The 15,261-nt window shown below is 39.7% G+C and overlaps 1 protein-coding gene across 1 annotated transcript in view; it reads left to right on the top strand.

Moving 5' to 3' along the window:
• Positions 1-15,261, top strand: part of GABRB1 (gamma-aminobutyric acid type A receptor beta1 subunit) — a 67,042-nt gene that overhangs the window by 14,922 nt on the left and 36,859 nt on the right. Inside the window, 1 exon segment of the mRNA XM_026081154.1 lies at positions 15,105-15,187. Within this exon segment, the coding sequence (XP_025936939.1) occupies positions 15,105-15,187 (83 nt within the window).

Here is a 15,261-nt window from a genome sequence, read left to right as displayed (position 1 = left end):
ATTTCTCATTGGCACAAACCCAATTTTCTTTTCAAAGATGTGACCCACTCAGATAAAATCTGCATATGACTCATCAGCATTGGCAGTCAGGAAAAGCTAATGCTTTAAGTTTAACTAAGCTACTCACTCTTTGGGCCTTGTTAAGCTGCTTCATTTTATGCAAGCCCAGATGAAGAACTGGGTAAAAAGGCCAAAAAAAAAAAAAAAAAAAAATCGAGAAAGCATTCACACAGAGGACATATATGTACACATATATTCTCTCCTAATCCCCACTGGGCTGATTTAAGAAGGTCTCTCCAAGTTCACTCCAAACAATCCATCATCATCTCTTTGCTACAGATTACAGATCTCTCACAGATACTAATTCAGGTTGGTTTCATGAACACTTCCTAATCTACTGCAGTCACTGTGAGTCACCCTACTAGTCAACAAAAGTAGGTTCACAAAGACTATTCAGGGTGTCTTCATATTAGCAGCTCTGCCAGTAGATAACAGGGATTTTAATTTCCAGGGAAGGGGGGCTGCAAATAATTAGAAAATGGTAACCTCTTCATTGCTGCAGCCAATAAAGGGCAGATGTCTGCTCTACAGCTTTGCTTCACCTAGCAAAAGTAGTACTAACAGGAAATAGGCTTGTTATCCAGAAAGGAAGAAAACACCTGTTAGAAGTGCTGTGTAAGCTAAAGGACAACATAGGCCCAAAGACAAATGGGTATACACCAGCCATAAATAAGTTATGCTGGAAATTAGAGGGCTATCAACCATCAGAAGAATGCGACTTCCCCAAAGCTTCCCCTTTGATAGCTTATCCTGCTAATCTTAAGTATTTTAAGACACATCTTGATCAGCTTGTTAAAGTAGTAACATGAGATGGTGCTTGCAGTAGTAAAAACAGTGACCCAGAGGTCCTTCCCTTCCCCTTCTGTGACAAATCTTGTTTTCTAATTGAAATGTACAGAAGGGTACAATTTTTATTCCTATATTTCTTTTAACTGACCCAACAATATAGTTCATGTGTAAAGAAAAAAAAGCATAAGAAATACAAAAAAGCTGTAGTGGAATAACAAAAAGATACCATTGCCCTAAGTTTATTTGAATGTTATCATTAATTTATGCTCGCTCAAAAAAAAGCAAGAATTAACAAACTGCTGTAACATCAGAAATCTCCTTGTAGTAATAAATGCCTTAAGCATCAAACTGATTCACTATCACAGAATTAGTCTGGGGCAGAATGCAATGAAAACATTTATTTCTTCTCCGATGTATGTTTTCTAATTAAGATCAATTGACATGGCAAGATCATCAATCAGTTTTCCATACAAAATCACATCAGCGTTCCTCAAAAGTAAGGCACTGAAACAAGGAAATCTAGTTTCCTTGCTCACACTTTCCCCTGCCAGTGGGCTCAGTATTTTGACAAAAGCAAAGCTCCTCTCCACAAGGTCCTAGTGAAAGATTTTCATTTTACTTTCAGTTCCCCAATGAAATTAGTCACTGCACATGGTAGATTAACTGCAACAGCTCTGTTTGTTTAGACACGCTTAAGTTTCCTCACAACCTATGTATCGACATAATTACTCAGCCAACTCCACTGGCTGGAATTATTGTTTTTCACATTCAACTGCCCACATGGAACAAATGAGATGTGTTTTCTATTTGGTCAGGATGGGGGAGAGGAAGAGTGGGATAACAGGGGAAAATCAGTGAATATCAAAGACCTGAGAGAAAGTTCAGAAATCAATCACCATATTATCAATCACTTAAATGGTCTGTAAAGGGAAAGACCCGTTTTATAAATGGTAGGAGCATATTCTGATGACTATTAGGTCTTGTAGTTATTTATTAGCATAAAATAGTACAATGTCATACTGTACAAGCCATTTATTGCCTCTATGGCAATCTCTCTCAGTTGATAGGTGCTGTAAATAGATTTTGTAAGTGAGGTCCTTATAAAAAGCGTGGCCATAAAACGTAGCCACAGATTCTAATGAAAGTCTCTTTCTTCACCTTTACATCAGGGTTCCTCTTACCTCCTACCTTTCATCCTTTGCTCCATAGAACTCCTATTGAAAATGCTGTCTTCCCTTTCTATAGCACTCTCCTATGAGCAGGGACTGTAGATTCAAACTACATTGGACCATGAAGTCCTAAAAATCTCCCATTAAATTTCTCTGTACTTATTTAGTTACTAACCTCCTCTTCTTTCTGGCTTAAAAAGGAGTGTGGCTTGGCTAAATATCTATCCTTAGCAAAAAGCCAAGCATTCCAAGTCTCAGATATGCAGCCTTGCTGGACACCTATTTCTGAGAATGACACAGTAGCTTGGCACTTACTTGCATGTTCTGTTTTCTACTGTTTTCTCCCCAAAACTGCTCCGTACTCAGTTCACTGTCGCAGAGGAACCCAGACCCACTACAGTAGTCATTTTGACAAAGCATATTCTAAAGCCTTCCACTTACAAAACCAGGTTGGATGTGGAAGATGTTGCCTGAATTCCTCCCTACCAAATCGGGAGAAACTTGAATGTGAGGATATGCACGTCTCTCTTTCACACCCACACAATATCTATCTCTTCCCTGAATCAGAGAATAACATTCCAGACTGAAAAGTGTACATTGGCAATTCTATTTACACAGAAACAGACAGTGCTTGGTTTCGTTCTGAAATCAACAACAAAGATCAAGATATCAAATGGTACCAACACCACTGCCACCTTTCAGAAGGCCTCTCTATTACTTGCTGAACAGGTAGAATATTTCAGTCTGTTGACACTATTTGTGACTAGAAATTTCAGTAGTAATATTACTGTTCTTGCAGTCAGTCACTTTTAGAAGGGTTGTAATAGAGACACTGAAATAAAGATAGAGATTTAGCACCATTTTTTCTACTGAAACCAGACTGGAAACCAGTTACCTAACTCTTCTTCCCTCTTGGACCTTCCATTATGCTAAGTACTTCCCATCTGGCTCTTTCTCTTTCTGGCTTGAAACATACTTGCACTGTCAAACTAAACTACTTTTCGCAGTAAATTTCAGCTCTGATTCTCAGGCACTTTTTATTGAAGTACTTGTTTGCCATGGTATAGTTACAGCTCTCTTGGGATTTCTACTATAAGTTTTATTTTCATGAGTTTATAGATATGCTGTAAAAATTCTCACTGCACTGATACTTGGCTTACAAGCATCAAACTAAGAGACCTTTTTGCTAATATTTAAGAAGTTACATAGTAACATTTTAATGAGTTTGGTATTTCTAGTACTTCACAAGCAAGTCATTCATCTTCACACTGCTCTATTCCTGATGTACTTTACAGAACAGCAAAAGAGCTCATTACCTATTCAAACTGTGTATTGGGCTTAGGGTTTTGATTTTAGGTGCTCCTAACTTCAGTCAAAGCAAAACATTTTCTTCTAGACCTTTTCTCCCTCTGTCCCTCCCTCTCCTATCATTTTTCCCCATCATGGCATCCCCTCCCCACCTCTTCCTACTCCTGTCACTGCTCTTGAGCTTCAGGCTCTCCTCCTGGGGGAGGCAGGAGCCAGCAAGCCTATTTCTCCCCATTTTGGGTAATCTCACTCAATCTCTGCTTTGTGATAGTACTACACAGCTGTTTTCTGAAGCAGAGTTCTGGCAGCTAAAAATCAGATTACTCAGCAAGGATTTGTTTCTTTAAACAAAATGATGATGACTAATTTACTGACGATAACTTTGAATACTAAGGTAAATCTCCCAAGACAACTGAAACCCCAGAACATCTTACTGCCTACAGCACATAAGTCCAAGACTCTATCTAGCCTTTAAGACACTTCTACTTGGCACCGACTGTAGAAGTCCCATCTTCTACGTAAATAAAATGTAAAGAGTTCAGCACCTCCAAATGAAACTGCTAACAGACAATATATCGAGTAGGATATATTGACCAGAATGCCTCTGTGGAATAGCATAAGACTGCCTGACTTCTTCCAGGAATCAGATACCTTGAAAGGGCTGAATCTCCTCCTGATATGGACAGTATCACAATAGTTCACATTATGCTCAGGGGTGTTATGTACTTTGCATATCTCCACATCCAGAGATCTGGTTCATTGTAAGGATGACCTCAGGGGTGAGTAACTATTGAGCTAGTGCTTATAATATACGTCTTCCATCTACTGGGTCCAAAACTTACAGTCCAAATCAACCTAACAAGACAAAAGCAGTCTACATGCATCAGATGTCTTAAATAGGGAACCTGTTTAGATAAGTCAAAGTTTTAAAACCTATTTCAACACCTCCGCATACAAAACAGACTTACGGACTTCTTAGATTAATTAGTACTATTTAAAGACCACTAAGTACTTGGAAGATGGCAAAGTGCTAAAGACAGCCAAAGTAAAATTATCTGAGATATAATATGCTTGAATTAACAACATTCATTACTGTTACTTCCACTTAACAACAAAGTCTCAAAGGGTACACTGGAAATTATTGGCATGTTGGAAATCACTACCTTCAACAATTAAACAAGTACTTTAAAATATGCAAAAGGAGAGTAATTCAATGGTTAACTCAGTAGTAACAGTCAGTCTAAGCTCGGACTCGTTCCCGAGATAACCCAAACACCTCTCCAGTCTCCTCTTCTACATACAAACATTGTGTTTCCAATGGTTAAAGACCAAGCCACTTGCATGAAGCCAAACAGCTACTAGCCAAAAATCAAACAATGAAGTATGCTGAGTGCAACAGCAAAGTGCTACATTTCAAAGGCTATCAGTGAATAAACCTGAAGAAAATGTGATGTGGCCTTCAAAGGAGTGAAATGAATCCTTCCCATTAGGTTCTCACCTTGATGCTTGACATTACATATTCTGTGCCCACATGCACATTTGTTACTAATGAGCAGCTCTTCGTCTTCATTTACAGAGTTTAAATTAAAAACTGCCCTTATTAAGAGACCTATTTTTAAAGAATGAACAGTACTTGAGACTGTAGGTTCATGAGTTGGGGAGGAGGGGGTCAGCAGCAGAGCCAACTAAAGGAGCTCCTAGTCTGCAGGGTCCAACTACTTGCTGGCATCCATTCCCTGAAGCACACCACCCCTTCAGCTCTGCAGTATGACTGCTCACAGAGTCATGCTGTGAACAGAATCAGGAGAGTCATCTGGATTAAAAATAACTTTTCCTTGGGGGATGATATTTAGCCCTGAGTTACCTCAGTGTTTCAGCAACACCACTGTCCCACAGACACTTCTGCTGATACAGGGGAGGGGGCAGCATGCTGCAACCTCATGCTCATGGTGGGGCTGGTTGTGACGATTCCATGGCATCTCATCACCGGCAGTTCCCAGGCAGCACAGAGTACTCTCCCATAGACCACTGCACCAAGATGACCAGGTGCTACAGCTGCAAGCCCTCAACCAAAACTCATAAGCTTCAAAGTGCTTCAAGTCATTTCCGAACACAGGCTCCTTAGAAGACCAGCAGTGACCTTTTCCAATGAACAGCCCTTCATCATAGAAAAGAAACAACATCACAGAAAGGAAAGGAAAACAACAAAAAACAAATACAACCTGTAAGGGGGGGGGGGGGAAGAGAGAATAAACTGCAGATGAATAACTGGTTTAAAATTCAGTTAGTTCAGCCCAGCAACAGAGTATTTACACTCGAATAGATGGTAACACAAAGCTGCTTCTCATACTGTAGTCTTTAATACTTAGTTTGTTCATTCTTAATGGCTAGAGTCATCAGACAAAGATACAGCCCTGCTTCTCCTCTGTTTTGTAGCACGTGCTACATATTTAGACCTGCTCCAACTCAGCATAAAATGTCAGTGACTCAGGGTGATAGTATCATAGACTCTTACAAAGGCATAAATGAATCTAAAATATGCAAGTCTAAGAGCTCTCCTCATTTTCCATTTTTCTTGCCACTGTGTATAATATCTACTAAAGTATGAAGGTGTCATGAATTTTTTTCAGATATTTTGTGACAATATCCATATCTCATCTTTCACTCTGCATGATCTCATCATTCAGGCTTACACAGAAATGTATTACCATACACAGTAAAGAAGTTACAAAACTCAAGGCATTCACTTCTACTTGCCTTACTCTGCTGATTCCATGATCTCTGACAAAAATCTAGGTCACGTGTAATTCAGCAGAACCACTCAAATAATTAGAGCTCTAAAGACCAGGTAGTGTCATCATTACAGCACAGGTGACAAGATCAAATATTTGGGGACAGAAAACACTTCCTGGGCAGACAGCACTGAAATATTATAGATATATATTCTTCTTTTTTTCAAACAACTTTGCTTTATACTATGAAGGGACAAAACTAAAATATGTGAACTCTACTGTTATTCCTCTATGCTCATACAAGACTTGACTGCTTCCACCCAACTGCTAGTCTGTACTAGATCCTGGGAAGCCAGTTAGGCTTCGCTCCCCTCAGAAAGCACTACCCCAAACTCATCCACTGGTTATGCAGGCTCCTTATACAATGTGCTGGTTGAACTGAGCTCAAAAGGAAAGGTTCTGGGGAACCACCTAAGCATAGCCTGGGATGGAATACAAAGCCATCAGGCTTAGGCATCCACTTAAGTGGTTAACTTGGCCAAAGGGAAGAATATATAAAATTATCATAAAAGTCTAGCCCAAAGGCCCATCTAGCCCATTAACCATCTTTAGTTAGTGCTGGAGACAGGGTATCTTAGGAAGAGCTTATGATGATTTCTGATTTCTTGCTCTGCCTGCCCTCACCACCAAGCTACTGGGTATTCTGAGACAGAACTCATATTCTTATTAAGAGAAAAAGACAATATTACCACATAGCTTTTTAGGCGCAAAAACAATGTAGGAGACCAATGCCTGGGTCAGGGTAAAGAATATTAATTGGAGCAAACTCAAATAACCACAACAGGAAAGACTAGGCACATGCTTACTGCAAGCCAACATCTCCTGCATCCCATCTAGTAACTATCTGGACATAAAAAGATATACTCACAAACCATTCTTTCTTTCAGATGAAAGCTGCAAAGCCTCTGCAGGCTGATCTCTACCTAAAATATATTTAGCGTACCCCTATAGGATTAGGCCTCACTGCTGAGATGGACAAGGAAATGCTTAAGAATTGTGTTTCAGCTCTTCCAGGACAATTTACCAATAATGAGGTCACCTTGGTAATTTGCTGGCATGTAACACCAACAATGGAATAATTTGACTAAATTCTTTAGGTGTCAGATCTTAAGCAGTTCTTGACAGTCCCTGGATTCATTCCTACAATTCTCTCTTTAGAGATAAAGCCATTTAACCTGCTTTCGGGCCAAGCAGTTGGCCAAACTAGTGAACTGACCCATGCTGAATTAACCTAAGAAGGACATAATCAATGTGGGTGAACTCTGTCTCATTTGTGTGAGTGACTGACAGTCACCAATATGACTGAGAGGAAAATGAAAGGGGTAAGGAGTGCCTCACAGGAGCAATACAGGACAGCACTACTGCCAAAAGAAATATTTATCACAGCCGCAGCCTAAGGGGGCAGTTCAGCAGCTTCTGTGGAGAAGAACGCATGTGAATGGAAAGAGCAATAGGGACAGCAATGGCTTTTATTACAAATTTTAGTATTTTTTATTTCAAGCCAATGCCGTTGGTTGATTTGACTCCCTGCATATTAATTTTTCATGCCTGTCTTTTACCTGGGAACAGACATCTATATTTATGCTTCAGAGAAAAATGAATATTCCTCCTTTACAGCTGACAAGTATATTCATTCTTAGGAAACCTACTGGGTACACAGGGATGGACAATAAACTCAAATGAGTCCTCCACATCACAGTATGAATCCCATTCCATTACTACACTACAGCACTAGGCAGCCGTAGTTATTAGTTAATTATTCTTCTGATTTTTCAGCAGTTTTTTTTTTCTGACTGCTGCAGCTCTTATTAAAAACAATGTTTCAGCCTTGAAAGGAATTTCAGGGCTTGATCACATGCCCTTTTCTTCAAAATTCAGTGTGGGCAACTAAGAAGGAAAATTGGGAGAAAGGGAACATGGTGATGGGAGAGGAGGGGGCAACAGCATCAAAGTTAGCAGAACTGTAGGCAGAACATGCTGTCTACCCCCGAGATGCCTTTCCATGCCACCTCTGTCCACTAGAGGTGTCAAAGATGGCTTCCAGACGCACGGTTGGTTCCTGCATTGAAAACAGGTTGGCATATACATGTCAGAAGCTTGCTGCACTGTGGATTGCTCTGACTGTTCATTACAGTGTCAATGGTTGGATAGGGATAGCAGCTCTGCCTTAAAGTAATTATAACAAAGTTCTAATAAGCGCCTGGGAGAAAGCTTTGACCTAATGTTTATTTACTTACAGTGTGTTAACTCCACATCCCTCCACTTAACCCAAAATATAAATAGCATATCTATTTTACACACACACACACACACCTTTTCCGAGAGGCACACCACAGTATTTCCAAACCACTATGTAAAAAGAAACCATTTTCATTTCTTGAGTTTTAATCCATTTTTAAAATTTTCCTTCTCAATTAAAAACAAAGATGAAGGACAAGCAATTCAAGCAAACACTTACCAGTTCAGAATATCAATAAAACACAGCAGAAAGTCCAAAGCATGATGCAATTTTCACAGCCTCATCTCCATGCAACTTAAATAGAACTGGTAACTTTACCCAATATAATAAAGGTTGTCTGACCCTTTTATGCAAGGCTCTGTTTTCAGCTGCTTATAGCTTTAACTCTTTGAGCTGTGTATTTCTGATACATGTCTTCATCAAGAGCCTTTTTATTTTTAAACAACTCTGCTGTTTCTGTGGGCAAGATTAAAGGGAAATGTGTTTTGCACTTGCTAACCTAAATCCATACAAATGTTCTCCTTATACGCTTCAGTGTTACCTCAAACTATATAGTCTGCAGCAGTGATCTGGCAGTTGACAACTTATCTCCCTAGAGCCACAGATATATTTCCTACCGATTGGGATGGGGGGGAACTGACACATATTTAGCTAAATTATAATAATTTCTCAATCTAAAAAAAAAAATTAGCTTCCACATGCTAATGGAGTCAGGTATCTAAAAGTACCAAAATCCTTTCTGCGTCTGGCTCAGGAATCTATATTCCAATTTTTTCTCAACTTTTAAGGAGATGCTTTGAAAATTACATCACCTATTAGCCCTTTCTAAACATACTTATGAATATAACTTTTTTTAATAAATAAAATTTGACCAGACAAGCAATACCTAGACTGATGAACACAGATTACCCAAGTACACACTACATCATATAAAATATATGACACGCACCCAACTAATGCTAATGCTCATACAAAACGCCAGTGAGTGGACTTCTTCCAGCACTGAAAGTTGTGCATGTTTGCAAGTTCAGAGTTAATATTTTCTCCCAGGCCCAGACACCTAACAACTCATCACTCAGGCTTTTGCTCTGAACTTCACAGCRTCAGCAGGCATGAGAACCAGAAACCTTGTGTGTGGCATGTACAGAGAAAAGCAATTCTGCAAGTTAAATGCATAGTTTGATTTTTCTGCCTTCCTCCATCCATTCAATAACTTTGCCTACAAAACATCCCACTAAATCTTAAAGATTCTTTGGATTTCAGAAAAATTAAGACCACAATTTCCATGAGGCATATGGAGCTGAACTCCAATGTCAAACCAATTGCTATCATATTAGGTTCCCTGATACCAGCAAAGTTAAACTAACACAAGAGCACCCTTTTACCTGAGGTATAGTAGTCTACTTCCAGTGTGTACTACAAGCCCCAGCTCTGCAGTGGCTAGGAGAAGCAGGGTTATTTTTTATTTGAAGGTTTTATTTTGCTTTTAAGGAAAAATAATAGTCTATCCCACTTCATATCCTCATATACATCTATAATTGATACTCTGTTGACTGAGGGAAAAAGAACAAACGTATTAAAATTTGACACCTTTCCTCCAAACAGGAGGAAACATTTCATGACAGAATTCGCATTGTTTAACTCTGTTCATCTCCATATTTAATCATTCTTGCTGCCTTAAACATTGCTTCTGTTTCTTTTTCAAGAATTGAAAAAAGCTTTTTAGCAGCATTTTGATGAAGTGTTCTAAGTACTGAACCATAAGTCCACCTCCTGCACTCATTCTGAACTTGTTTTAACTGCTCACTGCTGACTTAACCAAAAATATTAAGCTTTACCATTTGGTCATACAAGACGTACTGCCCTGCAGGGAAAATTCTGACAAAATTATATAAGGAAGCCAGTTTTGCACATACTGAAAAGCAATAATGCTTTTCTTCCATATAACTTTATTTCTGGCATTTTGGCATCTAATAAGAATATGGTATTGAGAGAGTCAGACACCCAAATAAAAGCTTAGCAGTGGACTAGATAATTTAAAACTCAAGTCAAAATTTAAAAAAAAAAGGCAATAAAAAAAAATTCAGTTTGCTTTTGGCAAATACTATCGCTGTTTGCTATTCAGACTTGCCTCCCACCCAGGATGTTGGAGTACTGACATAAATTAAATCAAATACCACAATGTTAACTGCTTAGATTTTTGCACCATCCCATTTTATGATTTGCATTACATGCCAAGAGAATGTCAGGATAGTAGGGTAAAGAACACTGTACAAACAAAATAAAGCAGCCCCAGCATTGGAAAAAAAATTTTTTTTAAACTAAAACATGTTTCAAAATCAGAAAGCCTAGAAGAATTGTATCTTACTCTGAAATACAAACTGCTCTGTTTCAAGTACAGGATTAGTCCTCCATTTAAATTTTTACAACGCCTCATGATATTCCACCATTGCCATGAAACACTTATGCTCAGTGATTTTCAGGACTAATTTCTTTGAACACAGATTTACTGTAGCTTTAGTCCTATGTTCAGACTATTGCATTCTCCTTCCTGCCGTTACCCTCTTGTATTCTGCATTTTAATATTTTTATTTTTAAGCCTCCAGCAGACATGCAAGCCATCAGTTGCTATCTCCATTGAGAGAGTGCAGACAGCTTCTCTTCTACTCAGCATAAAAAATAATAATAATCAAATCTTTGATTAATCAAGACAGGAATTACCCTGACTGCATATGAGTTTAATTTATCTCCTTAAACAAGCTTTATGGTTATCCAGAGCATAATATCATGCAAGAATTTTACACAACAGGGATCTATCACGATGGAGAAAGAAATGCTTTGAAGTCAGATTTACAAATCACAGGTGATGAATACTGCTGGATCCTTCTACAGCAATTACAAGTGTTTATTGTCAAGGAAGCCTAAGATTCCCCAAAACATTTAAGCACCTCCAGCTTTTTCATAAGACATCATGTTGGGTTGGCAGATTGGTGCCTCCATTCCCTGCAGGAGGGAGCCTCCAACAGCTATCACATGCCTCTTCCTGTTCGCAGAGGCACTGGGTGTGGGCTCAGCTGGCTCTGATGAATCCCCTACCACATACTGTTCATCCTCACCAGTGCCCAGGGCACCGCACCTCTTCCAAAGCTGCAGGCGGGCAGGTGAAGTAGCAGCCCTCCTCCGGCTGCCAGCTTCCAGCTTCCCCCATCTTGACAGCCACCCCCCCAACCTGCTTCCACTAGTCTCCAGCTGTTCCTCCTCTCCCGCGCTGTGCTGTGTTTCTAGGCCCTGCCTACGAACTGTTGCTGCGCTCCATCGGCACCCCTCTTCCTAAAGAGGCGCCAGCCTTCCCCAGCAGCAGAGCCCAAAACCGCCGCGCAAGCTACCAACACCAACAGCCCCCTGACGAGAAAATGGCGACCGTGCCGAGCCGCCCCCCCCACCCCTTCTCGCGAGACTACGAGCCCGCGCGAGCACCTCTTGGCCGTGACGCACTTAGCTCGTGAGCGCCGCTGCCGCCGCACGCGGTGCCAGCCCGCCCCGCCCTCGCTGCAAACAGCAGCCACGCCCACGCGTCTTCCCGGGCAGCCCAGTTCTCGCGAGATTCTGTTAATGGGGACCGCCCTGGCCGTGGCGGCAGGGCCAGGGTGGCCGGAGGTCTCTACGCTGCGTGTGCGTTACTTCGCGTTTCGCAACAGGCGCTTAAGTGTTGCACCAGCATCCTGCGGTCCGTATTTACGGCTTTGCGACCTCAGCTTTCGCTTTTGCCGCCTTGAGTCCCATTTTAGGCAGCCAGCTGAGGCCTGGTGCCCACCAGAGCCATAAGAGGAGGAGTTCAGCACCACATACTCCAGCCCATGCTGATGTCTCGCTGTTCTGATCACACTGTACGCAGCAACCATGTAGCTAGCTTAAGGCAGACAAGCAGGAATTATAGGAGCAGAGCTGAAGAATGAAGTACAACCAGCCCAATCAAGGAGAGCTCAGGAGCAACACATGAATGTATAAGAGCTGAAAACCCAATTTCCAGTGAGGAGCCTGGAGAAGGTCAGTCAGGCCTATGAAAACTATCTCATGGTGTAGTCTTCTGTTTCCTTTTCCCCTGATGCACCAACCACTTTTCAGATTTTCAAGACAGTTCATGAATCACTTGGGTTCAGCAGAAATGTTTACACAGCACTCAGTATGCAATTATTTATCTGAAAACAGCTGCTTGCTATTGCACCAGAAAGGCTCAGCAGCATTCATCACTGCTGTTATGGAGCTAAATCATGAGAGGGAAAACTTGCTCCTCCCTCTCTGACTTCTCAGGGAGTCTTTCACCTAAGTACAGAAATGGGCACATACATGATACTGCCTTACAGGCACTGTAGGCAGTGCAAAACAAAGCTGAGGGAAATCTAGAACACAAATCAAGTGTTTCTATTTTTCCTTGCAGACTGAAAACAAAGAGCGATGTAAAGACGATGAAGGACAACAAATTACTAAGGGACAGGTTGAGTATATTTAGATTACTTACTGTTGCAAGAAACCAGTACTAATAGTTTATCTTCCTTCTGCATAATCCAAGTATTCACTTTCAGACCTGCAATTAGCAGTGTATTGTATTATTAACACAAACATTTATTTTTGTTCTTGGATTATAATAGTGGTCAGGCACACTAAGCCAACAGTTAAAGTTCCGCTGTGACAAAAACTCTACACGAATAGTGAAAAAATGAATACATTTGAGCAAGGACTAATCAGAATTACCATGTTTGGAAAGAAAATAGGTATTTGGAACTTTTAAGTCTCAGGTATACAATAATTGCATTGTTTGCTATTGAAAATTTACTTTACCAGCAGAAAATCCTTGATGTTATTAAAAATAACAAATTGCTACTGCTTATGTGACTCAGAACTGCATAACTCGGAATACAAATACACTAGTCATTAAGGAATAGCTGGCCACGGTAATTCTGTGGTCCAGGAAACACTGTATTAACTTCTACTTCTGTACACAAATAAATCTGCTGGTTGATACAAGTGAACTAAATTACCATAAAGGCTGATTTATTAATTGAGAACAAAACATAATCCCCAATGAAACCTTCATTAAAAAGTATTTAACTGTGACTAATGGTAGTATATTCAGTTAGGTATGATCTTAAACATTATTAAGTAGGGAAGTCTGACAAATGATTACTGCGTGCCTTTTCAATGCTTCTCAGTAAGGTATGTTTGGTACAGGGCTGAAACAAATGAGGTCCTATCTCTGTTGAAGTCCTCGACCTTTTCCATAACAAATGCAAAACTCTGTTAAGAGACATGAAATTCAATTTAATGTGCAACATGTGAGACTCTCAAAAATAAGCCTTAGAGAAAAAGCGTAATTACAACTTCTCCATGGTACTTTAAGCAGTATTGCACAGTATTTTCATGGACTGGTTCTCATAACAGTGCTTGCTAGACAATCCTTGTATACAGGTATATAGATGGATTTTGTAGATTTAGGAAATTTGAGGCATGCCACAGTAATGAAGCATGTGGCTTTTTTCTTTTTTAATTTTGTCGATTCTGTGACATCAAGAATTATCATCTCAATACAGTATGCAAGTGTTGCTTAATTTTCAGCACATCAGAAGTAAAATCTCCAGATGTGTTCCAGCAGCATAATTAACACAAAATAGGGATAACAGGACCAAAACCAGATCAAGAAAAGAGGCATCTTCCTTTCTCAGGTAGGAATTGTTTGAGAGAGAGACCAGTAAAATTTCAAGCCAAGTTTGCCCATTCACAACTTCAAAAGTTTTATAAGCATTTAGTAACCCCTTTATCACCATAAAGCAAATGCAGGTGCTAACTCACTTTTGTGAGTTTGAAAGCACCACTATAAGTGACTTTCTTAAAGGAATCTGTAAAATGAGCCATAATTGAGCCCTGGACACTGTCCTCATGCAGCCACATAACCTTCCTCTCAAATGTCACATGCTTATCAGCAAGCGTTTGTTTAGATGCTCAGAGATTTATGGTCTAACAAAAGGAGAGGAACTGCCTTCCACACAGACTTGGGCTATCAAGAATACCTTCAGTGACTGAATGTCAACTCAAATGCCCTCTAGAATGAGTAAGGAATTGGAAAACCTAGGCTACATTGTAGCTATTCTCTCAATGTTCATTCAGTAATCACCAGAGAATGTTATAGTTCATGAGTTTTTGATTACATCATGCCATTTTGAAGAGGCACCATTCTATTATCATAGGTAATGGATAAATTCATTGTGAAAACAAAAATAATGGATTAGATATTACTAATATTTCTACAGAATGGATGATTTAGAACAGCAGTATATGAAAAAATGGAAAAAAACTATCATCAATACATGAGTTATAAATAAAAATATATGCAACACAGTTTGAAGACATCTTAACTGACAGAATTTAAAAAATGAGAAGTAGACTTCCAAGTAGAAGTCTCATCATTAAATCTTCTTCAAAATACTACATACTTTTGCATGTAAAGATTTCAATCAAAATCCTGCCGTATGATATTTAGCATATGGTCTTATGCTTCACAGAGTAACCAGTATATTGCTCTGTATAAACAGCTTGATCATGCTTTACAAGCTATTCTGTATGCCAGGATTCTATGTGCACAACCAGCCTGTATTTAAACCAAAAAAAGCCACTATAAAAAAACTTGTTTTCTCAAACAAGCAAAGTGTAATTTCAAATCTCATGGGTTTTTTCCCCTTCCTCCTCTTACAGGATCACAACAACAGCTGCTTGCATGATGGATCTACGCAGATATCCTCTGGATGAACAAAATTGCACACTAGAAATTGAAAGTTGTAAGTTACTGGAGGGAGAGGGTTGCCCAAGTTACAACTGTGGATTGAAATGCATTCACAGGTTAGATAGGCAG

This window comes from Apteryx rowi, unplaced genomic scaffold (genome assembly GCF_003343035.1).
Source record: "Apteryx rowi isolate R43461 unplaced genomic scaffold, aptRow1 scaffold_538, whole genome shotgun sequence".
NCBI lineage: Eukaryota > Metazoa > Chordata > Aves > Apterygiformes > Apterygidae > Apteryx > Apteryx rowi.
The sequence above is the reverse complement of the archived record's forward strand: the minus strand, read 5'-3'. Positions and strand labels throughout refer to the sequence as shown.